This window comes from Phocoena phocoena, chromosome 15 (genome assembly GCF_963924675.1).
Source record: "Phocoena phocoena chromosome 15, mPhoPho1.1, whole genome shotgun sequence".
NCBI classification, from domain to species: Eukaryota; Metazoa; Chordata; class Mammalia; order Artiodactyla; family Phocoenidae; genus Phocoena; species Phocoena phocoena.
In genome coordinates, this window is record NC_089233.1 from 69,105,599 (window position 1) to 69,129,148 (window position 23,550).

A 23,550-nucleotide genomic window follows, 5' to 3' on the forward strand; every position below is an offset into this window, starting at 1 on the left:
CTAGTGCGTAGGTGAGATGCTGTGACTGCAACAGGCCCGGTGCTGAGGCTCAGGAAGCAGCCTCTGGCTTAGAGCGTGTCATGTCCATGTGCACCCGATGTGAACTCGGAGGCTCCACAAGTCCCACTCTTCCCCCATGGTGCCCCACCCCTGTGAGACCCTTTTTGGAGCTGGGGAAATGGCTACTTGGGTTCTTTTCCTTGGGCCAAGGCAGCTGTAGGCCAGCTTTACCTCGCCTAGGTTTGGGTTTGCCCCCAGCAAAGCCCTGGCAGTGGCTGCTGCTGGCTCACATAGGCCCCATGTCAATGGCACTAGGCACACAGGCAGGGGGCTTCAGACTTCACTGGGACTGGCGGCTCCTGGCAGGGCCCTTATGCAACCCAGTGAGGTAGGAGGAATCCCCAGTTTACTGATAGGGAAACTGAGGCCAGAAGAGTGCGGGACTGGGCTTCCCTGGTGACGCAGTGGTTAAGAATCCGCCTGCCAATGCAGGGGACACGAGTTTGAGCCCTGGTCTGGGAAGATCCCACATGCCGCGGAGCAACTAAGCCCGTGCGCCACAACTACTGAGCCCGCGTGCCATAGCTACTGAAGCCTGTGTACCTACAGCCTGTGCTGCACAAGAGAGGCCACCACAATGAGAAGCCTGCGCACCACAACGAAGAGCAAGCCCCCGCTCGCTGCAACTAGAAGAAGGCCCGCATGCAGCAACGAAGACCCAACGCAGCCAAAAATAAGTAAAATAAATAAATTTTTTTAAAAAAAGAGCGGGACTGCCCAGGACCTCACAGCTAGAATTTAAGATCTGTGTGGTTCTCCTCTGCTGGGCCTGGACAGCCTTCAGGAAGGGGATGGTCAGGGCAGGCTTCCTGAAGGAGTGGGAGGAGGCAGCCTGGCCTGTGAGCAGGCCCTCAGCCCTTAGGGCTGGCATGAGAGGCCAGTCCCTGGTCCAGGTGCGGTGGTCCCTCATTAGCCCAGAGCCTCTTGAGGAGGGCTAGTCTATTTCTTCATGAGAGTTTGTGGGCGATTAAATGCCGGGGACTGAGTCCCCCCTCACCGCCCAGGCTTGTCGCTGTCTGCCAGGGCCTTGCTTGGAATGGTGATACCCACACTGTTCCTTGGGGCCTCTGCGTGGGCCTTGGGGACCTGGTCCTTAGAGGAATGAGCCCTCCACGGCTCCTAATGGGCTGAGCTGGCTGGGTTGTGCTGATGGACCCCCCCAGGCCCTCTAGGGTTTGGGTGAGCTTGCGGGTGGGCCTTTGTCAGAAACGAAAGCCCTACTCCCTTCTGCTGCACATCAGCCCAGCCTGGCTGCAGGCCCCTGGTTGTGGGATCCTGCCCTTGTCCTCAGAGAGTTCCCCCGTCTCCAGCCTAGCCGGGACCTCCCAGTACCACTGGCTTTTCTTTTCCCCATGTCCCTTGAATGTTATTCTCCGTGGTTCTATGTGGGAATGAGTGCTGGGTCGTGGGTTTCCTGCTCCTCTAAACAGTTTTCCTCCCTCCCCCAAGCTCCCAAGTCCTGAGAGGCTCTCTCTTCCTGCCCTTCCTTCAGGTCTGACCCAGACCCTGCAGGGCAGAGGCCGTGCCTGTCCCAGGGGGTCTCCTCCCCTTGATGGCAGTCCCTGGGCAACCGGTCCTGGCTCTCAGGAAGAGGACCCTGCTGTATTTATTCTGGGAGGCGGGAGGGTGGGGCTGAGGTGGGAGGTCACACAGGATGCAGCTTTTAAGAACCTGGTAGCGCCTCTCACCCTGGTGTCTTGTCCTTCCAGCCTGCGGTTGGCTTGATGGACTTGGAGGGCCTGAGGGCCGGGCTGACAGCTCCAGTGGGGAGAAGTACAAGGGGCCTTGTGTGGCCAGCAGGAGCCTGGGAGACTTGGGCGCCTGGCCCAGAGTTGTTGTGTGCCTACCTGGTCCCTGTTTCGGGGACCAGCCTCTTTTGCTTCCGGTATGGTCTCACTGGAAATGTACTCAGGGGCACGGGGCAGGCCACAGGGCACCTAGGACCCGCTGGCAGTGTGTGTTGTGTGTACATGTGTGCGCACATGCAGCACATGTGTGGGGTGCTGCAGGTGGCCTGGCAGCAGGCTTCAGGTTGACCCTGCAGTTGCTTGCCGGGCGGTAGCCACATCGTGGACTAACTGCCTCTGATGACTGGTGGGCAGCTGCGCGGAAGGGCCCAGGCTGTGGACCACACAGGCCTCGTTGGCCTGTATGCGTTGTATGTGTGAGGTCGTGTGCCTGTGTGAGAGGTGTGGGAGCAGGGTGACAGCAGCTCTGCACCGGAAAAGCATGCTGGTTTCTGTTTCAGAGGGCAAGGTTTGTGGTTATTCTGCAGTTTCTGATCTGGGCATTTCCCCTGTTCAGCTCCTCCTTCCATCTTTGGGAACCCTGTCTTCTCAGGCTGGGTCTTTGTGACCCAGTCTCCCTCCCCACCCCCGCTCTGTTTTTACCTGAGCATAACTCTTCATTTTAAAAACCACTCCCATTGTGCTACCCCTCCCCCCAGTGGTGTGCCTGCTTTTTCCGTTGTTTGTTCAGTCATTCAGCAAGCACTGGGTGGCCTTGCCCAGCCTGGGAGAGATTGAAGAACAAACACACACGTAGTGCCCCAGGGTGTCAAGGGCATGATTACTGCAGGAAGGCTCTTCCAAATTGGGTCTTTGGTGAGAGAGAGTGGAGTCTGGGAGGTAGACAGCCCCTGGCTAGGGACCAAGGTGAAATGGGGACAGGAAACACGACAGTTCTTGCCCTCAGTCCAGCTTAGGTGGGATGGAGCAGAGAAGATGGGAGGGCAGAAGTGGCAGTAAATCACTGGAGCCGCATCACAGCGGGCCTTCAAGGCCGGAGAAGGAGTGGGTTCTCCATAGTGAGCAACCTCAGGGGAGATCAGAACAACAACAGCCTATACAGATTTGTAGGCTCAAGAAGGTTGGCTGATTGGTGAGAACTGGGGGGCCCTCAGCTGGAGGACTGGGCCTGTGAGGGTTGCTGAGGGCACGGGAGCAGGGCCCAGGGAGAACCAGCAGTGTTCTGGCAGGGGAGCTGGGCCTGGGGCTGGAGGCGATGCCACTGTTTGAGGTAGGATAGGTGGAGCACAGCTGTGGCTAGAGGGACAGGAAGAAGGCCTTGGGATTGGGCCTCTTAGAACATTCCAGCCGGGGTGCTGTGCACTTCAGGCCAGGAGGGCTCTGGGGGGAGGTGGGCCAGGCAGCATGCTGGCAGCCCTCCTGGCTCCAGATCTTCCGGGCCAGTCTGGGTCGAGAGCATTTGAAGAGGCTCTAGAGCCAAGGGAGTGCTCAGAGTCATTTCTGGCGGCTAAGCCAGGCTTCTCTCTTTTTGACCTCCCTAAATCTGTCTCTTTATCTGGCTGGAAAGTGTGCCCTCTGTGCAGGGTCCCAGCCGGCACCCAGGGACAGTGTGAGTGTGCAGCCAGGCGCTCTCCAGGCCTGGGGTCGCAACCTGTGTGCCTGCTCTGACTGCCTGTGCAGACCACAGACCACCGAAGGAGACAGAGCCGAGGGAGGGGGAGGGAGGCTTGAATGAGTGCCCACCATGTGCCAGGTGGCTGGCACACAGGGCTGGGCGCTCTGGGCTGTTAGGACCTTTGAGCTCAGCAACACCTCCAGGTGCCGCAGTCTGTTACCTGTGTTCACCGAGGGAAGCAGTGGGGTCAGAGTGGTTGTCACTCTGCTGAGGTCGCGCAGCTAAGGTGAGGTGGAGCCCGGGAGTCCAGTCCCAGCAGGCCCACCCCAGGGCCCACACAGGTCTTTTCTGCCGCCCTGCCTTCTAGAGAAATTCAGTCAAGCTCTTTGCTCTAGAGATAGTAAAACCGAGATGGAGGGAAGTTAAGTGAGTCACTCAGTGTCATCTCAGAGGTAGTGGCTGAAGCAGTTCATCTGCCACTCTGACCTGGGTGCTTCCCCAGTCTGTGCCGTGAGGCCAGAATGGGAGCCATCCGTGGGCAGCCGCTGCTCTTGCTGGGTCTTGCTCAGGGATATTTAGGGGGTGAGCCGTCAGGCTGCACCAGTTCTCTTGGCCCAATCCCTCCTTCCTCCTATGGACCCTGAAACCCATTTGGGCCTGCCCAGCCCCAGGCCTGCCCTTGGGACTTTATGATTCAGTTTGTGTACCCTTTTTTTTTTTTTTTGCGGTACACGGGCCTCTCACTGTTGTGGCCTCTCCCATTGCGGAGCACAGGCTCTGGACGCGCAGGCTCAGCGGCCATGGCTCACGGGCCCAGCCGCTCCGCGGCACGTGGGATCTTCCCGGACCGAGGCACGAACCCGTGTCCCCTGCATCGGCAGGCGGACTCTCAACCACTGCGCCACCAGGGAAGCCCTAGTTTTATTACTTTTGTGTCAGGAAAGGGTCCTCACAGAACAGCCGTGGGTCCCCACTTCTCTTTGTAGAGTCCAGCTCTTTCCCAGGTCAGAGTGAACTGCCTATATTGTCACCGAGGGAAGGTACACAGGACGGAGATTCCTGTTCCCGCAGACACTCAGCTTTTAGCAGAGCTCTGTCCTTAGACTCAGCCCAGTTCTCTTCTGTCCCCCAGTAGGACTGAGTGGTCTTGACTCTGCCCCGCTTCCCGGGGTGGGGGGGGGGGTCTCTCTTTGTGGTCCTCCATGAGGAGAGTGTGGGAATGAGTGGGAGACAAGGCTGCCCTCGTTTCAGTGTTAACCCTGAGAGACCTCAGCCTGACCTTGACCTCTTCCCTGCCTTCCTAGTTGACATTCGAGAAATCAAGGAGATCCGCCCGGGGAAGACCTCACGGGACTTCGATCGCTACCAAGAGGATCCTGCTTTTCGACCGGACCAGTCACACTGCTTTGTCATCCTGTATGGAATGGAATTCCGCCTGAAGACCCTGAGCCTGCAAGGTGGGAGCTGAGGAGGTGGAGGAGTTAAGGGGAGCAGCCCCTGGCCCCAGGCTCAGCTCTTTGCCCCTTGCTCATAGCTACGTCTGAGGACGAAGTGAACATGTGGATCAAGGGCCTGACTTGGCTGATGGAGGATACGTTGCAGGCAGCCACACCCTTGCAGATTGAGAGGTAAGAACCCCCCGCAGACGTGCTTAGGGTTGGGGCATCGGGCTCTAGGGAGCAGGGCAGGGACTCAGGCCTCTGTGCCCAGAGCCTGCCTGCTGGTCTCCTCCCTAAGCCTGGGCCTCACTTCGGGCTTCTCTCCCTCCAGGTGGCTGCGGAAGCAGTTCTACTCAGTGGACCGGAATCGTGAGGATCGGTGGGTCCTGCGCTGTGGCTTTAGCCCGGCAGGGTGGGTTGGGGCCGCCAGAGCAATAGCCCACCTCCAGGCAGCTGCCTCGAGAACCGGAGGACCCGCCTCAAGCAGGGTGGGCAGGTGGTTCTGGCACAAGGAGCTTCCTGCAGAAAGCCCTCTGATGGCCTTGTGCGAGCTGGCGGGAGAGGCCAGGGACGATAAGCCACGTGCCCTGCCACTGTGGGCAGAGATAGGCGGTACAGAACTGGCTCTGGGTGTCCTGTAGTTTGTGTGTGTGTGGGGGGGGGGTGCTTTGAAGCTCACGGCTTTGAGGCCATGGTGTGACTACCAGAGGGGCTACAGAGAGGTGCAGGACAAAAGCTGGGTGATGGATGATGAGGACCGTTGACTGGGAGAGAGGTGGACACCACGGAGGGTGTTGAAGAGAAACGTGACGTGACCCGGGTTCAGTTGCACAGAACTGCTAGCTGCGCTTGGAGGGTCCAGGGCAGGTGGAGTGGAGAACTCAGGGAGCAACTCCAACGCTCTGGGTGAAGAAGACTGGGTCAGGGTGGGGTATTAGGAAGGGGTTGGATTTTGGCTAGGCTGTATTTTGAAGATAGAGCCCAATAGCATTTCCTAACAGATTGATTTTGGGGTGAGAGAGGGAGTTGAGATTCACAGCAAAAAGCTTTTTGGCATGAGCATCTGGAAAGGTGGAGTTGCCATTGACTGAGATGGGGAAGGCTGTGGGAGGTGCACACTTGAGTGGGTGAAGTTCTGTGATGCCCTTAGATGTTCAGGTAGAGATATTGAGTAGGCAGGTGTGTAGAACGAGTTCAGGGGAGAAGTCGGGCTGGAGCTGGAACCTGAGGAGCACATAGGTGATTTGGAAGGCCACGAGGCTGGTGATGCCTGGGGGTAACCTTGGCAAGAAAAGGGAAGGAGGCTGGTGGCTGATCGAAGGCCCGTGCTGCCTCAACACTGGGGACTGGGGAGGTGAGGAGAGGAGCCAGCCAAGGGAAGTGGCTGCTCTAGAGTTAAGAGGAAAATCGGAGAGTGTAGAGCCCTGGAAGCCCAGGGAAGAGGGGGTGGTCAGCTCTGCCAGGCCTTGTGACGTGTGGGGAAGACTGAGAGGTGCTCCTTGGACTTGACAGCACAGAGGTCGTTGGTGACCTTGAGGCAGGCAGTGGACAGTGGGGATGGGGTTCAGGAAATGAAAGGAGCCTGGGTCTCTCCTTTAAGGCACTGCTGTGAAGAGGAGCAGAGAAGGGGCAGTGGCTGGAGAGGAAGCAGGGCAGACAGGTGTTTGGGGGGGAGTGGTAACAATCTGCGTGTAATGCTGATGGCAAGGAGTCCACAGAAGGAAAGCTTGATGACGCAGCAAGTTTCCTAACCTGCCCAGTGAGGACCCTGACGGCCCCACCCCGGGTGACTGAGACCAGGCAAGCGCTTGCTGAACAGCGCTGGCTGATAGATAGCAGGACTGCCCAGGGCAGGGCTGGACCCCTCGGGGAGTTTTGGTGCTGCCTGCCAGGCCCTTGGGCAAGAGAAGGAGGGGTGCCCACATTCCCTCCCTGCCACCACCTCCCAGGAAAGAAGGCCTCCCTCTCCCAATCGTGTTCATCCTGTTGCCAGGCCCAGCATTATCCTCCGCCCCATTCTTGGGCAGGGGTGCTTCCCTGTCAGACCCCGGGAGTGTGCTCCATCGCCAGCAGTGGTACTGAGCTGAGAAGGATCTTCCCCCTCCTCCCCTCGGAGGCCCTGACTCCCAGGGGCAGTGGGCGGGAGTCCTGTGAGCTGCCTGCCCCTCTCGGGGAGTTTGAGAATGAGGTGGAAGGAGCCTGGAGGTCCCGCAGTAGTGGCTGCCTCTCTCTGTCCTTGGGAGAGCTGAGGGCCCAGACCTGTGAGCTGAGCGGTGCTGGTGGGAGGGCGGCCCCGAAGATGGGCTCCCCTTGCCCCGCCCTGACCCACTTTACTGAGGCTGGTGACCCCTCCTTGCCAGAATCCTAGACTTTCCTTTGCTCAGCTGAGGAGACCGAGGCCCAGAGAAAGGAAGGGGCTTCCTTTGCTACCCCGTGGCTCTGAGCCAGCCTCACTGTCAGGACCACAGGTCCCAGAGTAGTGTTGTTTACCTGTTCGGCCCCAGGTGGACTCAGCCCACAGGTCAGAGGTTGTGAGAGGTGGGGTGAGGCCACTGGCGATGTCCTTGTTTCCTCAGTATATCAGCCAAGGACCTGAAGAACATGCTGTCCCAGGTCAACTACCGGGTCCCCAACATGCGCTTCCTCCGAGAGCGGCTGACGGTAAGGGCCGGTGGGCCGTCTGCAGGCGGGTGGGGAGGCTGGCTGCCCCAGGCCCTGCGGGAGGCCTGACCGGAAGTGCCGCTCTGCCTCGCAGGACCTGGAGCAGCGCACCAGCGACATCACCTACGGGCAGTTTGCTCAGCTGTACCGCAGCCTTATGTACAGCGCCCAGAAGACGGTGCATGAGCCACCTACCCCCACCGCCCCTACCCTGCTGTCCCACCCCAGCCCCGCTTGCCTCAGCCCTGCTGCCCTGCTTGGGGGTGATTGGGTGCCATTTCTCCAGTTCTTCTCCTCGTGAGGCCTGCCCCTTTCTGTTGCCCCAGCCCTTCTTCCTGAGAGCCCCTTCCCCACGTGGCCTCCCAGGGGCTCTCATGCTGACCTGGTTCTGTCTCCTGCAGATGGACCTCCCCTTCCTGGAAGCCAGTGCCCTGAGGTTTGGTTTGAGTTGGGGAGGTGGGGTTCTCCCTGGGCCCCTTCGTCCCTCCCCTGGTTGATTCCCGATGCAGGTGGGAGGCAGCGGGAGCAGGGGAGCCCTGCTGGCCCATTCCGGGCGGCTGTGCTGGCCGGGAGCTGGGCCCTGCCTTCCCAGGGGCCCCTCATTGTCTGTGGCCCACGCTAGCCAGCCGGCCGCCAGGCATTTCCCTTCTCTCCCACAGGGCGGGGGAGCGGCCGGAGCTCTGCCGGGTGTCCCTTCCTGAGTTCCAGCAGTTCCTCCTCGAGTACCAGGGGGTAGGACTGGGCTGGGGTTGGGCCAGGGTGCTGGCTGAGAGGGGCTGGGCTCACCACGGGATGGAGGCCCCTCACATGCCCCACCCTCCCACCCATCAGGAGCTATGGGCTGTCGACCGGCTCCAGGTGCAGGAGTTCATGCTCAGCTTCCTTCGAGACCCCTTGCGAGAGATCGAGGAGCCTTACTTCTTCCTGGATGAGGTGAGCCCTGCCCCTCACCCTCCATCGGGGAATCAGGGAGCAGACGGGCCCACGGGAGCCCGGCCAGGTCCCTCCCGCAGTCCGTCGTGCCCCCGACCTGGATTGAGCATTCTCTCCCGTGTCACCCTGTGCTGTGGCCCAGGGCAGGGGCTCATCCTCTCTTCTCTCCGCATTTGCTCCTGGGCAGTTCGTCACCTTCCTGTTCTCCAAGGAGAACAGCATATGGAATTCTCAGCTGGACGCCGTGTGCCCCGACACCATGAACAACCCCCTGTCCCACTACTGGATCTCCTCCTCGCACAACACGTGAGTGGCTCCCTTGGCCCACACCCGACCCCGGGAGGTGGGTCTCGCCTGACCACCCCGCCCTGCTTCCCTGTCCAGGTACCTGACCGGGGACCAGTTTTCCAGCGAGTCCTCCCTGGAAGCCTACGCCCGCTGCCTGCGGATGGGCTGCCGCTGCATCGAGTGTGCGTGGGGGCTAGGTTGGGGTGGGGGCGGGGGGAGGCCTGCCCGCTTGACTCTGGTCACCTTGCTTGCTCTCCAGTGGACTGCTGGGATGGTCCAGACGGGATGCCAGTCATTTACCACGGACACACCCTGACCACCAAGATCAAGTTCTCAGACGTCCTGCACACCATCAAGGAGCACGCCTTTGTGGCCTCAGAGTGAGTGGCGTGGCTCGGCTCCGGCTCTCTCCTGGGTCCCCTTGAATGTGCTACCCCCCTCCCTGCCTTCCACCTCCTGCCACCTGCTGGAGCCCACCCTTCCCGAGCCATTCACTTCCTGCACGCTTGGCCCACCTGCTCACTCCGCGGGTCCTTCTCCTCAGCCTGTGGAACACAGTCAAGCTCTCCTCATCCTCAAAAATTAATTCCTTAACCCTGGGCTCACAAGGCCATTGTCCTGCCAGCTCCTCTCCCGTCACAATCCGGAGAATTGTCTGTGCTCCTTGTGTCTCGCTCTGCAGTTCCTATTGTTCCCCACAACACGTGGTCACTAGTCTCTCCCACCTCACTGAGGGGGTCACTGGGGTCCCCCAGTAGCTAACTTTGGAGGCTGCTTGTCACCTCTCCTGACCTTGGGTGTAGGATGTCTCTCCTTGCTGATGGGGCAGCCTCCATGATGAGATCAACTCTGGGGACACCTGTCTGCAACAGTCCCAGCCCTTGGTTTCTGCTGCACCCAAAAGTGCCTCTCTAGACCCCTCTCCTACCCCCCACAGTGGCCAGGGCCTGCCTCTTCTCTGGGGTGACTACCCTCTAGAAAGGACCTTGGGCCCTAGGCTCCTAACACCTCACTCTGTGAGGGTCTGAGCCGTGACTCCTCGGAATTGCAGGATCTGTGTTACGCACTGGTCCCCCACCCTGCAGGTACCCGGTCATCTTGTCCATCGAGGACCATTGCAGCATCGCCCAGCAGAGGAACATGGCCCAGTACTTCAAGAAGGTGCTCGGGGACACACTCCTCACCAAGCCCGTGGACATTGCTGCTGACGGGCTCCCCTCACCCAGCCAGCTCAAGAGGAAGATCCTCATCAAGGTAGGGCTTTGGGGGCCCCACTCCTCCGCTCCAGCTGTGGGTCCAGGCCTGGGTGAGGAGGTGGGGCTCTGGGCCTGGGCCTGGGAAGCCACGTCGTGGCCTGTCCCCCACAGCACAAGAAGCTGGCTGAGGGCAGTGCCTATGAAGAGGTGCCTACGTCCGTGATGTACTCTGAGAACGACATCAGCAACTCCATCAAGAATGGCATCCTCTACCTGGAGGACCCCGTGAATCACGTGAGAGCTGGGCCTGGCTGGGCCTGAGGGGCAGGGTGGTGAGAGGGCTTTGTTCACAGGCCTCGCTCCCGCCTCTTCCAGGAGTGGTATCCCCACTACTTCGTTCTGACCAGTAGCAAGATCTACTACTCCGAGGAGACGAGCAGTGACCAGGGCAACGAGGACGAGGAGGAGCCCAAGGAGGTGAGGGGCTGGCCCAGGGCCGGGGGCCGGGCTGGGGTCAGAGTCACCGAGTGTCTCTGCCGTCGCCCTCTGCCTTGCAGGCCAGTGGCAGCACAGAGCTGCACTCCAATGAGAAGTGGTTTCACGGGAAGCTCGGGGCAGGACGGGACGGGCGGCACATTGCCGAGCGCCTGCTCACAGAGTACTGCATCGAGACCGGGGCCCCCGACGGCTCCTTCCTCGTGCGCGAGAGCGAGACCTTCGTGGGCGACTACACCCTCTCCTTCTGGTAACCCTCCCAGCGCGTGCACACGTGGATCCAACGCCGGCAGGGGAGGCCAGGTCCCACAGTGCGTCACGCGCACACACGCTTGCAGTTAGCGCGGAGCCCCTAGAGGGCCGCCCCCACCTGAGCCGTCCTCAGGGTGTCTCCTGCTTGAGGCCTGGTGCCTCGCCGCGGGTGGAGCGTGGCGTGTGGCCCGGCCTGCTGCTCACTGCCTCCCCGTGTCCCCTCAGGCGGAACGGCAAAGTCCAGCACTGCCGGATCCACTCCCGGCAGGACGCAGGGACCCCCAAGTTCTTCCTGACTGACAACCTCGTCTTCGACTCACTCTATGACCTCATCACACACTACCAGCAGGTGCCCCTGCGCTGCAACGAATTTGAGATGCGCCTCTCAGAGCCCGTCCCGCAGACCAACGCCCACGAGAGCAAAGAGTGAGGGAGGGGATGGGGACGGGGCAGGAACCCGGGGGTGGGGGCCGGGTCTGACTCGGGCCAGTCCACAGGTGGTACCACGCGAGCCTGACCAGAGCGCAGGCCGAGCACATGCTGATGCGCGTTCCCCGGGACGGGGCCTTCCTGGTGCGGAAACGGAATGAGCCGAACTCCTACGCCATCTCCTTCCGGTGAGGGGGTCCCCCTGGAGGGCTGGGGCGGTGCGGGCACGCCTGGTCTGGGCTGCCCTGACCCTGTGTGGCTGTTCGGTCCCTGTCAGGGCTGAGGGCAAGATCAAGCACTGCCGCGTCCAGCAGGAGGGCCAGACCGTGATGCTGGGCAACTCGGAGTTTGACAGCCTCGTGGACCTCGTCAGCTACTACGAGAAGCATCCCCTGTACCGCAAGATGAAGCTACGCTATCCCATCAACGAGGAGGCACTGGAGAAGATCGGCACAGCGGTGAGAGCCTGGGAGGCAGGGCGGGGCAGGCCGCACCTGACGGTCCCGGGGTGCTGTGGATGTGGGGAGCAGAGAGGCCCGGGGGCTGCGGTGCTGCTGGGAGGGCCAGCTAGCCCAGCTGGAGCCAGGAGGGCATCCTGGAGGGAGTGGCCTCCGAGTGGCGTCTACAAGGACAGGCACAAGCTGGCCGGGTGAAGAGGTGGGGGCAGGCGTCCAGCAGAGAGATCCCCGTGGGCCAGGATATGGGGTGCGGAGGTCCTAGGGCTCACACGGGGAGAGGGTCTGCCCGGGGCTGGGCGCAGACCAGACTCTGTCCCCAGGGCAGGGGTGCATAGGCTACAGAGGCGCGGCTGTGGAGGGAGACCAGTGAGGGAGGAAGGCAGGGCTGTGGGGCGGGGCCCCAAGGGCTCTGGGCCAGGGGTGTGGCCCTGGGGAAGAGGAAGGGGTCTAGCGCAGAAGGTCCACTTGAGACTCTTGTCCTTGGACCTGGGTGGCCTAGGCGCGGGCTGCCGCCTGCTGAGGCTGGGGGGTGAGAGAAGTGTGCTGGGGGCCTGGGGCAGGCGCAGGGGGGCTTCAGGAACCGAGACTTTGGAGCCGTGGGCGCGAGGGCAGAGAGAGGAGGGGTGAGGCCAGGCCCCTGAGGTTGGGGGACCCTGGCGGACCAGGTGCGTGAAGGCAGCAGACTTGGTCCGGTGAGGAGGGGTGGGGACACGGAAGCCAGCAGCCTCTTTCCCCTCTGGGCGTTTAACAAAGCCCCTTCTGTCCCGTTTCCAGGAACCCGACTATGGGGCCCTGTATGAGGGCCGCAACCCCGGCTTCTACGTGGAGGCGAACCCCATGCCAACTTTCAAGGTGCAGCCTCGGGCTCTGGGCGCAGGCAGCTGGGGAGCATCTCCAGCTGCCTGGGGCTTGCATTCTCTGCTCAGGGCCACCTGCGGTCTTTGGGGAGAAGTGGTGTTGTGGTCTTCCGAGGCCAGAGAGGGGGTGAGAGGTGTGCGGTTGGTGTACGACCGCGTCTCTCCCGGCGCCGACCCCTCCCCAGCCCTGTTCCTGGGGGTCAGCACCGACCCTTCCAGACTACTCCCCGGGTGACCCCCGTTTTCTCCCTGGGGGCAGTGGGGTGGGGGTGGGGCACGCTGGCCAGAAGACGGTGTACTCTGCCCCTCCCTCCCTCCCTCCCTCCCCTTATGGAGCTCTGTCAGGGCTTTTTTCTAAGGGGTAAGGAGCTGTGCCCTTTTCCTCACCCGCTTTCCTCAGCAGCCATGGAGCCTGGGAGAAGATTCCTTCTCCTACTTTGCAGATGAGGAATGATGGGGTCCCAGGCACACTGCAAGCCTTCCGGTCCCAGAGGAGGCACTCAGCACCCACAGACACTCCCTTCCTAGCCTCCTGGCCTGGCTCCTGGGGCCCCGGGCAGGGGCTTGCAAGGTTCTCCCTGGACCCTGAGGAGCTTCCCTGGCAGAGGCCCTGCTCTCCTGTTCCATCTGCCCTGGAGCCTCCCACAGGCCCCGGCTGAGGACGGTAGTGAGGCTGGGTCACTGGCGGTGGCGCCTGAGCCCCAGCTGGTCAGCCCCAGCGCATGTGCGTGCGGCCGCAGGTCAGGAGAGGAGGCGGAGGGGCCTGTCTGCTTTGACCGGTGATTCTCTTCCCTGCAGTGCGCCGTCAAAGCTCTCTTCGACTACAAGGCCCAGAGAGAGGACGAGCTGACTTTCACCAAGAGCGCCATCATCCAGAACGTGGAGAAGCAGGAAGGAGGCTGGTGAGCCAGCTGAGAGCCCGTGGTGCGGGGCCAGGCATCCTGGGCGCCGGCGGCACGGGCCTGCGCGGGCCCCGAGGTGTACCTGCAGGGCTGCCTTCCTCTGGGGGGGTTGGGGTGGATGCTAGGGGTCAGCATGCTGTGGCTTCCCCAGGTGGCGTGGTGACTATGGTGGGAAGAAGCAGCTGTGGTTCCCGTCGAACTACGTGGAAGAGATGGTCAGCCCTGCGGCCCTGGAACCTGAGAGGGAGGTGAGGCCAGAGCCCCGTTGGTGGGACGGGGCTCCCGTCCCCAGACTCCCTTCCCGTGCACACGCCACCACGGGCAGGGTCAGCGTGCCTGTGCGTGCACAGCCCCTCAACGTGCGGTCCCGTCTGCCCCGCCGAGGCCGCGGTCTCTGATAAACGTGGGCCACGCTCGTGCGTTCACACGCTCGCTTGTCAGATGTATTTCCCGTGTGGGCACAGTGGGCTTGCTGACCGTCCGTGGGCTTTGCCTTCCGCAGCACTTGGACGAGAACAGCCCCCTGGGGGACTTGCTGCGGGGGGTCTTGGATGTGCCGGCTTGTCAGATAGGTGAGCCCCCAGCCCCTTCTCTGCCCCTTAGGGTCACGCAGTCCCTGGTGGCCCTGTTCAGGCCCCAAGGGAGAAAGCCAATGGCCGGACCCCTAAAGGCTGCCCTCACCCTGAGCTCTCCCCATTCCTGGATACACTTGACGCCCAGGCTCCCTTCTTCACCCCTGGCCTTGACCCCTGCGTGCTCGCCCTGCGCAGGCGCTGTGGAGGGTGCCGCTGGCGAGCTGAAGCCCACGGTCCTGATGGGCTGGTCCCTGGGTTGACAGAGGCTTGGGGACGGGGTGGGGAGGGGCACGCGGCCCGGAGTGGCAGCGACTTATTGCTGGTCTGCAGCGTTCTCAGCTGTGAAGTGGGCCTGGCAGAGCAGTGCCGCCTCCTCACGGGGTGTGGGGTGGGGACTCAGGCACGTCTGTCCCCAGCTCTGCGCTCCTCTCCCTCCCTCCCTCCCTCCCAGCCATCCGTCCTGAGGGCAAGAACAACCGGCCCTTCGTCTTCTCCATCAGCATGGCATCGGTGGCACACTGGTCCCTAGATGTGGCTGCCGACTCACAGGAGGAGCTGCAGGACTGGGTGAAAAAGATCCGGGAAGTGGCCCAGACCGCGGATGCCAGGGTGAGAGCCTGCCAGTGGCCCTCAGAGCAGCGGGGCAGCCCCGGGTGGGCAGCCCCCGCTGCTAGGCAGGGATCGGAGGAAACACACGTGGTCGGCGGTATGGCATGTTGAGGGTGTGTTGAGTTTGAGGTACCTGTGGGACGTCCAAGTGGCCCTGCTCAGTGGGCTTTTGGATACCAAGGGCAGAGGTGAGAGGACAGGTCGTGGGCTGGAAGCAGGAGTGGGTGGCCAGGGGCTTAGGGATGAGGTGGTATAGGTTGGGAACCAGGTGTGACCTTTGAGGACGTAGGTTTCAAGAAAGAGAGGCAGAGGGGTCTGATGCGCGGAGGGCTGCAGAGCAGACAGGCAGGGTCAGAATCTGAAAGTGCCTGTTGGGAGTTGGCAGCAGCCGTGTCAGGTCGTGGTTGGGTGGGATGGCAGTGGGCATCACGGAGCGTGGAAGGCAAGGGCGCAGCCTCTGCGGGGCAGGATGGTGGAAGAACGCGGAGCCCAAGCTGGGTCGGGAGGACCAGCCTCTGGAGGAGGGAGGCTCTTCCACTGAGCCTGGGACAGAGGAGGAAGTGCTTGCCAGGGTGTGGGAACTCCTGCTCAATGCCACCGCAGTCATTTGGGGTGGGGTGGAAGGCCTGCAGTACACACCTGTGGCTGCTTTGGAGAAAGGACACCCACGAGCCAAGCCGAGAGGGCTGGGTGCTGAGGATTTTGTCAGGGCAGGGCCCGGAAGGACAAGGCAGAAAGGACCAGGTGGTTGAAGGGATGGATCCTGAGGTCTGGGCTGAGAGGGGAAGGAAGAGTCTGAGAATAGGAGCCCCTTCTGGAAGGAAGTGGGCCTCCAGGGGTCAGAGGAGGGGATGGGGGCACTTGTGAGTGGGGACTCCGTAGCTGAAGTCTGGCCACAGCGAGTATAGGTGGTTGTGTTGAGTGAGTGAGGGGAACTAAGGGGTGAGGCTTCTGGGCCAGGGTGGGTGGGAAGGACGACAGTCCTTAGGACACAGAAGGTAAGCCCGAGTCCCCAGCGAGGTCACAAGGAAATGGGGAGGCGGCCTGTGTGCCTATGTGAGGGAGGCTTGGGTACCGAATGGTCACAGCATCACTGCAGGTGCATCCAGCTCAGGGCCCTGGGGTGTCACTGGGGCCCGGTTGGTGGTGAGGATTCCACTCTCCTAAGTCTTGGAGGGCATGTGTCCTCAGGGGCAGGGAGGAGAGAGGACGTTTCTGGGGTGAGACTGGGGACAGACAGTGGGGTCTGGAAGGTGTGGGTGGGCATGCCCCAGGTGGCTGGGGGCTTCCCTCTCCTGGCGGTGGGGGAGGGGGGGGGAGGGAGGGGTCCGGAGGGGTCCTGCCTAGGCTCAGGGCCTGTGTGTCACCAGCTCACTGAGGGGAAGATGATGGAGCGAAGGAAGAAGATCGCCCTGGAGCTCTCCGAGCTTGTCGTCTACTGCCGGCCTGTTCCCTTCGACGAAGAGAGTAAGGGTCTGGCCCAGGGGCAGTGCGGGGGTCTGGCCCCCAGCAGCGCCCGGGTGGGCGGGCTCTGTGAGCTCTCTCCCTGTTTGGCCCAGAGATCGGCACAGAACGCGCCTGCTACCGGGACATGTCGTCCTTCCCGGAAACCAAGGCTGAGAAGTACGTGAACAAGGCCAAAGGCAAGAAGTTCCTCCAGTACAACCGGCTGCAGCTCTCCCGCATCTACCCCAAGGGCCAGCGGCTGGACTCCTCCAATTACGACCCCTTGCCCATGTGGATCTGTGGCAGTCAGCTGGTAGCCCTCAACTTCCAAACCCCAGGTGAGGAGGTGGCCCATGGGGCGGGGTCCTGCCGGGCAGCTGGGCTGGAGTCCACTGTAACCCGGCTCTTCCAGACAAGCCTATGCAGATGAACCAGGCCCTCTTCCTGGCCGGCGGGCACTGTGGCTACGTGCTGCAGCCGAGCATCATGCGTGACGAGGCCTTCGACCCCTTTGACAAGAGCAGCCTCCGTGGGCTGGAGCCGTGCGCCATCTGCATCGAGGTGGGAAGGGGACGCTCTGCCGGGCTCGTCCCAGCGTCCAGGCCAGGGTGCTGGTTAACGCCATGGGGCACGGGGCACTGGGCTGTCCTGGAGTTCGAGGAAGATGTAACTGTCTTCTGAGGTGGGCGTGTAGCTACCAGCCTCCCCCGTGGGGCTGGGCTCTCTGACCAGCACAGGCTGGAGGCAGCTGGCTAAGTGTGGACAGTGCTTGGCACTAAGGAGTCAGGCTATCCAGTAAGGCCAAGCCATGGAGAGCCACTGCCTGGCAGGAGTGGGCAGAAGACAGGCAGGAAGCTAGTGCCAGTGGTGAGCTAGCGGCCCACCGGCAGGAATCGGCTAGATGGTACTTAACTTCCTGGAACGGGGCTTGAGTGAGACGGAGGCCCCCTGCCGCCCCTCGAGGTCCCGGGGCTCGCTCTGTGATCGCACCCTTGAGGCCCCTGGTGAGCAGCCGTGATGTGGGCAGCTTGGTGCTGTGGGGTTCGGGTGTGGGGCCTGGAGGGAGGAGTGAGGACAGCGTGGGGTGAACCAGGTTTCTCCCGGAGAGGAGCTATTTTTCTGTTCTAGGGGGAAGTAATTTTTAAATTTTCATGTTAAAATAGACATGGATTTCATGTGGAGTTGATTGCAAAAACTCACGTGAAATTTTTGGTTTAAGGCTAGGACGTCTTCAAATGAACTTTTGCCGCGGCAGCTGCCTTGAGAGCCCTGATGACTTGAGGGACTTAGTGGGCAGTGTCCTTGGGGCCCAGCAGAGGGCGCACTGCCTCCGCTGGGTAGTGGGGACTTGGCATGCGTTGGACCATCCTGGGCCCATCTTTGCCTGCCTTACAGGTGCTGGGGGCCCGGCATCTGCCGAAGAATGGCCGAGGCATCGTGTGTCCTTTCGTGGAGATTGAGGTGGCCGGTGCTGAGTATGACAGCACCAAGCAGAAAACCGAGTTTGTGGGTGAGTCTCCTCTCCCCGCTCACCATCCTCATCCTCCAGGGCACTGAAGGCCCCTCCGCACCTGTGATCCGTCTTCTCCTGGCCAGTGGCCTGAGGCCTTTTGCCCTTGCTTTCGCAGTGGACAATGGACTGAACCCCATGTGGCCAGCCAAGCCCTTCCACTTCCAGATCAGTAACCCCGAATTCGCTTTCCTGCGCTTTGTGGTGTATGAGGAAGACATGTTTAGTGACCAGAACTTCCTGGCTCAGGCTACCTTCCCGGTGAAGGGCCTGAAGACAGGTGAGGACCCTTCCTAGAGACTGTGCCCCCCCACCCCCACCCCCGAGATCTGGCTTGTGGGTGAGGGGGCTTTGCTCGCCTTCCCCTTGGGCTCAGGGCCAGGCTTTCTCCTCCTAGGATACAGAGCTGTGCCTTTGAAGAACAACTATAGTGAGGACCTGGAGTTGGCCTCCCTGCTCGTCAAGGTCGACGTTTTCCCTGCCAAGGTACCTGCGGCCAGGTGGGGCGGGGCAAGTGCCGGGCCCAGCCTCACCGGGGGCCAGTCAGCCGCTGACCCCTGTGCATCTGCCCCTGTTGAAGCAGGAGAACGGCGACCTCAGTCCCTTTGGGGGTGCGTCCCTGCGGGAGCGGGGCTGCGACGCCTCGGGCCAGCTGTTTCACGGCCGGGCCCGGGAAGGCTCCTTCGAAGCTCGCTACCAGCAGCCATTTGAGGACTTCCGCATCTCCCAGGAGCATCTCGCCGACCATTTTGACAGTCGGGAACGAAGGTGAGGGGGTGGAGGCGAGGTGGCCAGTGTGCAGCCTGGAGGAGGGGGCCTGAGAGACGGGAAGGAGTGGCCGGTCCGCCTTCGGTTCCTCTCCCTCCTGTTGGCCTGTGGGCTGTCCCCCTGGGCTGTAAGGCCCGCTGCTGGTAAGGACACTCTCCCCTTCCGTCCAGGGCCCCGCGAAGGACTCGGGTCAATGGAGACAACCGCCTCTAGCTGTGCCCCGGCCTCGTTGAGAGCAGCAGGTGCTGTGCACCTCACGGAGGGCCGTGGACTGGGTTCCTGGGAGGCTGCCTGCGTGGCAGCCTTCCTGGCCTTGCCGCCTGGAGCCTGGATTCCAGCAGTGGACGCTAGACGGAAAGCATGCTGTTAATGAAATGTATCACTCACTATTTGGGGCCTCCGCGCCCCAGCTCTGGGTGAAGGCAAAAACTGTACTGTGTCTCGCATTTAAGCACACGCATCTGGCCCTGCCTTCTGGAGATGGAGCCTTCCATCTGTGGGACCAGGACCACGGCCGCAGCCTCTCGGAGAGAGAGGCTGCCTCAGCCGGCGGCACGGGAGGCTCTGAGGGGCCACTGACATTCCTGAGAGGAGGGAAGGAGGAGCAGCTTTGCTGGGCTAGGGCAACGACGTTTACATAGTCCTGCAGCTTTAAAACCACAGCCGGGCAGGGAGGGAGGGTAGGTGTTCCCGCAGTTCGGCCCTGGAGCCAGGGCGGAGGAGCACAGGGCCTGCCTGGCGAGGACGATGCAGCACAAGGGCACATTGCCCACGACCAGGAACACCACCCAGCCTGACAGACGCGGGGCCGCGTGGGCAGCCGGGCTGTGGAGGGTTGCCCCGAGAGGGCCAGCAGAGGAGGCCGAGCCCCGGGGTGCCACCTGGAGCGGGGACAGTGATGACGTGCCCAAGGCCACAGCAGCACCCCGGGGCCATGGGAAGACGAGGGCCCCGGGGCTGGACGCGCTGGGCTGTGGCGCCACCTGCCTGCGGCCTGGACGCAAGCCTGAAGCACCCGCTCACCAGGGTGGACCTGTTCGTGGGCGCTGGATGTGCTGGGCGGCGACTCCTCCCACGTGGTCAGCGAGGACGTGCCTGCATTCACGCCACGGCCCCCGAGATCCACAGCAAGGCAACAGCTTGGTCAGGACGATCAGCGCCAGTGGGGCCAGGATGGAAAAGCAGGTCACCAAGGCAGAGGTCAAGCTGGGCACTGTCCCTGTTCGTTCAGGAAACTCCTGCACACAAGTAACGTGTCCTCCCCCAGCAAGGCACCCTCTGCAACCCCAGCAGGCTGGCTGTGAACCCCAAATCAGACCGAAGACCACCACTTTCCCTGTTGCATCGAAAGACCTTGGATCTGAATCTGCCGGATGACAGTGCAAGGGGACGCCGTCTGAGATGATCTCAAGTATTTGAGAAATCATCGATCAGTCAAATCCTGTTAATAGACGTACATGATGTTGGAGTATGGAATTTTAAAGTTTATTTTTTGCACACTCTATTTCTCGCGATCTTCATTACTTCACATAGGATGTATGATTTTCTACGTCTTCCACTTTGACCTGAAAGCTGCTTGGTGAGGGGATTGGGGAAGCAGAATGAATCAACTTCTTATCTGTGCACTGTGGCAGAACTGTTATTTTTATGGATTTTACAGCTCAACTAACAGTGTTACCTTTTCAAGGTTTATATATACTCTTCAGAAGAACCACTGAGCCGTTAAAGCCTTGTTGTTATTCGAGCCTAATAGTGATTCAGTTTTCTATAGCTTACTTTTAGGATAGACAGTAAATTATTTAACATTATATTAAACTTTCCATATCATGGACTGTAAACCGAAGGAAATTATACAATTTCTGAGAAAACGTATTGATTTATTTAAACTAATTCTGAAGTTGTATTTGAAAGTATGACCTCACAGTCAGCTGTCCATAGCAAACATGTCTATATATGGTTGCCAACGTTTGGTTTATAATTTAAATGTTAATAAAAATTTTAAATTTTATTGGAAAAGCGTTCCTTCTGAAAAGGACTTTAACAATTAGAATTCTTTTTCTTCTCCGTGGTATTGTAATGACGTTCTGCTCCCCGCCCTTGGATGGAAACGTCTGAGAGGAGAGCAGCGGTGGGCTGCCTGCCCCCCTGGCAGGGGTTGACCTGGGATGTTAAGTACCGTCAGGAATGGGCGAGGCGGGGTGGGGGTGGGGGAGTGGGGAGGAGAAGACAGAGCAAAGCCTCTTCTGATGATGGAGGTTTCTTTAAAGGCAAGGAGAACACAGGATGCTTTCCCTCAGGAAGGAAAGCGGGATTAAGGAGCTGCCGGCCTCGTGGGGGACAGGCAGCCGGCGGCTGAAGGGCACTCACTGTTAGGCTCAATGGCAGTTCCTGTCCAGCTGGTGAGAAGACCCAAGGAAGGCGACGGAAGCTTGGGGAGGACAGAGGGCCGGGGTCCAGGCCCGTGGGCGTGAAGGCGCTTCGGCACAGCCAGGGTTCAGCTCACGCAAACCCGCTGCCCGCACCTGGGCGCAGAGCTGGCCGTTTGCTAGCTCTATTGCCCTCTTAAGATCTAACTAACTGTCAGATAAATTATCCTCACGTCCTTTACCCTTTAACTTGTTCTCCTGGAGGCTCGGCAAAGCCTGCTGCTGTCTGGAGACTTGTCACCTAGGGACGCTTGCCTGGTGGTTATTCTGCGGTAGAAGCAGGTGGGGAGTTTCTGTTCGCCTCCCAGGTCCAGCAGATCTTCCCTCTGGGCTACCGGGAGGTGTGAGGCCACGCCCTCCTCCGGCTCTTCCGCCGAGGGTGCGGCAGCGTGGAGTGCAGCGTGCCTGCGAGCAAGCCCAGGCTTCCACAGGCAGCCAGCTTTCAGGGTGAACAGGAAGCAACCAGAGTCCCCTTGCCAGTTCCGCAGAAACCTCGCCTTAAAAAAAAAAAAAAAAAAAAAAGCATTCAAATGTACATTTCTGGGTGCCATTCTGGTTGCCTCTGTAGCTTGCAGACAAAATCTCTGTGCCTAGAACATGGTTTAATGGGCCCTTCCCTTCCTGTGGCTATTTTTGTAATGGTCTGTGCTGGTGTGGATCGAAAATGATGCTGTACAGAGAAAAGAGCTGCCTGCCTGATGGATGGGTGGGGACAGGCATAGTAAGCCAGCCCAGGAAGCCTGAGAAGATCTGTCATTGAAGAGACGCAGGTAGGTAGGTATAATCGGTTGGTTGGTTGGTAGAATGGTCATTGGCACGCCACCCTGGTGTGATAATGCAGTAGGTACCCAAACATGGTCACTGGCCTTGGAGAGGCGAAGATTATTTTGAAGACAAGCTCAAGGTGGATTTAGTTGTCAGTTCAGAGCATCCCTTTTCTGTATGACAAATCAGACCAAGACGTACATTCCCCAAGTTCTCAGATTTGGGGCCAGTCCTGGTCCATTGTAGACCCCCTCTGAGTACCATCCACCAGGAGAACTGGGATCGCAGTTTAAAATGTTTCCTGTCATCTCTGAACTAGATCAGCCGGAGCGCCCCTGCTTGGGTTCTTGCTGGCCCCTCGGCTTTCTTCCTGGAGCTTCGTGGTCTGACTCAGAGGAAGGTGGTCTTTTCCCTCGGACGAGAAGGTGGCAGGTGGGAATTAACCTAGGCTTTCCTGACCCGTGTTTTCCCAGAGTCTTATAGGCAGGAGCAGAAAGCTTTTCTAACCAGCGACGAAGAGGTTCTGTGCTGGCCTTTGGATAAGGAGCCATCTGTGCCGTCATGTGACTTCCCTGGCTGTGGATGTAGACCACTTTCATTTTCCCAGGACATCCCTCCTTTACTGGCTCTGCTGTCTCAGGCAGCCTCACTGACCTGAGACACGCCTCCTCCGGGCTCTCCTACGATAGCCAGGTGACTGCCTTTGCCTTTCACTGCAAATGTCTTGATCCTCCTTCCTAGTGGAAAGCAGGATAGCAAATTGGAGCAAATGCACAGATCAGCGTCACCTCGAATTCCTCCAGACCTGACAATGGTTGAATGGCCCAGGAGGCCCAGCGGGGGGGGCTGGGGGGAGACCCTCACTTGGGATGGGACCTCCTGGCCCACGGTGGGGAGTGGCCTGCCTCACCACACGCGCACACAGCACCACCTACAAGGACAGGGGCTTTCTGCAGCCTGACCAGAGGGCTCAGGTCAGGAAGCCCCGCTCCACGGCTGCCCTGCAGGGAGGAGAGAGGAGCGGTTTCTGGCCTCGTCACAGCCCTTGACAAGGGTCCGCGGTCCTGAGCGCTGAGGGCAGGGCCTCCCCCCACACACACACCTGAACGTCATCACCCACGGCTGCGCCTAGGGCTAGATACTCGCTGGCCTTCCAGCTTGAGCTCATCTCTCACCTCCTCAGTTCTGTTGGGCGAGAAAACAACGCTAAGTAGTACCAGGTCACCCCACCAAACAAGCTCACGGAACAGAACGCAGTCGTCCTCCTGGCCATTTCACTTGAACTGATCAAGTCCTGTCTCAGCCTGAGAGTCCTCAGTGGGTCTTCCAGAGTCAGTCTGGGGTTCTGTTCCCTGCTGGAGGCCACTGCAGCTGGCCCAAGGACACCCACAGTGACCCCTGGCTGCCACTGCTGCCCACTCCGTCATCCGTGGTTAGGTCCTCTGTGAGCTGCTGCCTGTGTCTGCAGCCACCACGGGGTCAGCTGACTGGCTTCAGGGTTCCACACCCGGTTGGTCTAGCTCCCGAAGACTTGCTTGTTAGGTTCAGCAAAAAGCTGCTTCCCCAAGACTTAAGCTGGCCTCCAGAGGGCCAGGTCAGGAACAGGGCCTGGTGTGTCCCTGCCCCAGGGGCTTCGTCAGGGGCCCCTTTTCCCGTTGGCACAGGCCCTGAGCGTCAACCCAACGAGATTCAATTGCTTTGAACATTAGAAGTTGGCCTTTAATCCTACTCCTTCAAGACCCCAGGGTCCTTAGACATAGCCACCCTCTCCTTAGCCAATGACAAGCTTATCAGTACCCTCCTCCCAGATGGCTGATTGCTCCAGGTCTGACTCAGTTTCCCTTTGTCTAGCATAAATTCTGCCACACTGCACTTCATTCCCCCAGGAGGCCGCGCATGCGAGACGAGACGGGCGGGCGAGCTGGAACTTTCCTGGAGCGCCTGAGGGAAACTGCCCCACTCACCCCTCCACGTTGTGGGTCTTGCCCCCAGGGTAAATCAGGAGATAGAAGTGTTCTCAGCTTTCTTTGATTCCCCCACAAAATAGTCAGCAGATGAGAAATGCGTTTACGTTTTTATTTAGGAGCAATCGAAAGATTTTCAGTACCATTTCGGCCC

At 60.3% G+C, this 23,550-nt stretch overlaps 1 protein-coding gene across 2 annotated transcripts in view; it reads left to right on the forward strand.

The window, feature by feature from the left end:
- PLCG1 (phospholipase C gamma 1) overlaps positions 1–18,877 on the forward strand; it is a 34,131-nt gene extending 15,254 nt beyond the window's left edge. Inside the window, exons 2-32 of one of the 2 annotated variants that reach the window (XM_065893676.1) lie at positions 4,728–4,880; positions 4,958–5,051; positions 5,194–5,241; positions 7,439–7,523; positions 7,618–7,701; positions 7,925–7,959; positions 8,183–8,255; positions 8,355–8,456; positions 8,644–8,762; positions 8,841–8,926; positions 9,004–9,124; positions 9,830–9,998; positions 10,112–10,234; positions 10,316–10,417; positions 10,498–10,685; positions 10,913–11,113; positions 11,185–11,304; positions 11,394–11,574; positions 12,349–12,426; positions 13,230–13,333; positions 13,485–13,581; positions 13,836–13,905; positions 14,360–14,517; positions 15,888–15,984; positions 16,077–16,301; positions 16,376–16,524; positions 17,359–17,473; positions 17,592–17,753; positions 17,871–17,959; positions 18,057–18,241; positions 18,412–18,454. In XM_065893676.1, coding sequence (XP_065749748.1) covers positions 4,728–4,880; positions 4,958–5,051; positions 5,194–5,241; positions 7,439–7,523; positions 7,618–7,701; positions 7,925–7,959; positions 8,183–8,255; positions 8,355–8,456; positions 8,644–8,762; positions 8,841–8,926; positions 9,004–9,124; positions 9,830–9,998; positions 10,112–10,234; positions 10,316–10,417; positions 10,498–10,685; positions 10,913–11,113; positions 11,185–11,304; positions 11,394–11,574; positions 12,349–12,426; positions 13,230–13,333; positions 13,485–13,581; positions 13,836–13,905; positions 14,360–14,517; positions 15,888–15,984; positions 16,077–16,301; positions 16,376–16,524; positions 17,359–17,473; positions 17,592–17,753; positions 17,871–17,959; positions 18,057–18,241; positions 18,412–18,454 — 3,656 coding nt within the window. Of the gene's footprint in view, positions 1–4,727; positions 4,881–4,957; positions 5,052–5,193; positions 5,242–7,438; positions 7,524–7,617; positions 7,702–7,924; positions 7,960–8,182; positions 8,256–8,354; positions 8,457–8,643; positions 8,763–8,840; positions 8,927–9,003; positions 9,125–9,829; positions 9,999–10,111; positions 10,235–10,315; positions 10,418–10,497; positions 10,686–10,912; positions 11,114–11,184; positions 11,305–11,393; positions 11,575–12,348; positions 12,427–13,229; positions 13,334–13,484; positions 13,582–13,835; positions 13,906–14,359; positions 14,518–15,887; positions 15,985–16,076; positions 16,302–16,375; positions 16,525–17,358; positions 17,474–17,591; positions 17,754–17,870; positions 17,960–18,053; positions 18,242–18,411 lie in introns of both variants that reach the window. The other variant, XM_065893675.1, reaches the window with a different exon arrangement.
- The last annotated feature ends 4,673 nt before the right edge of the window (positions 18,878–23,550 follow it).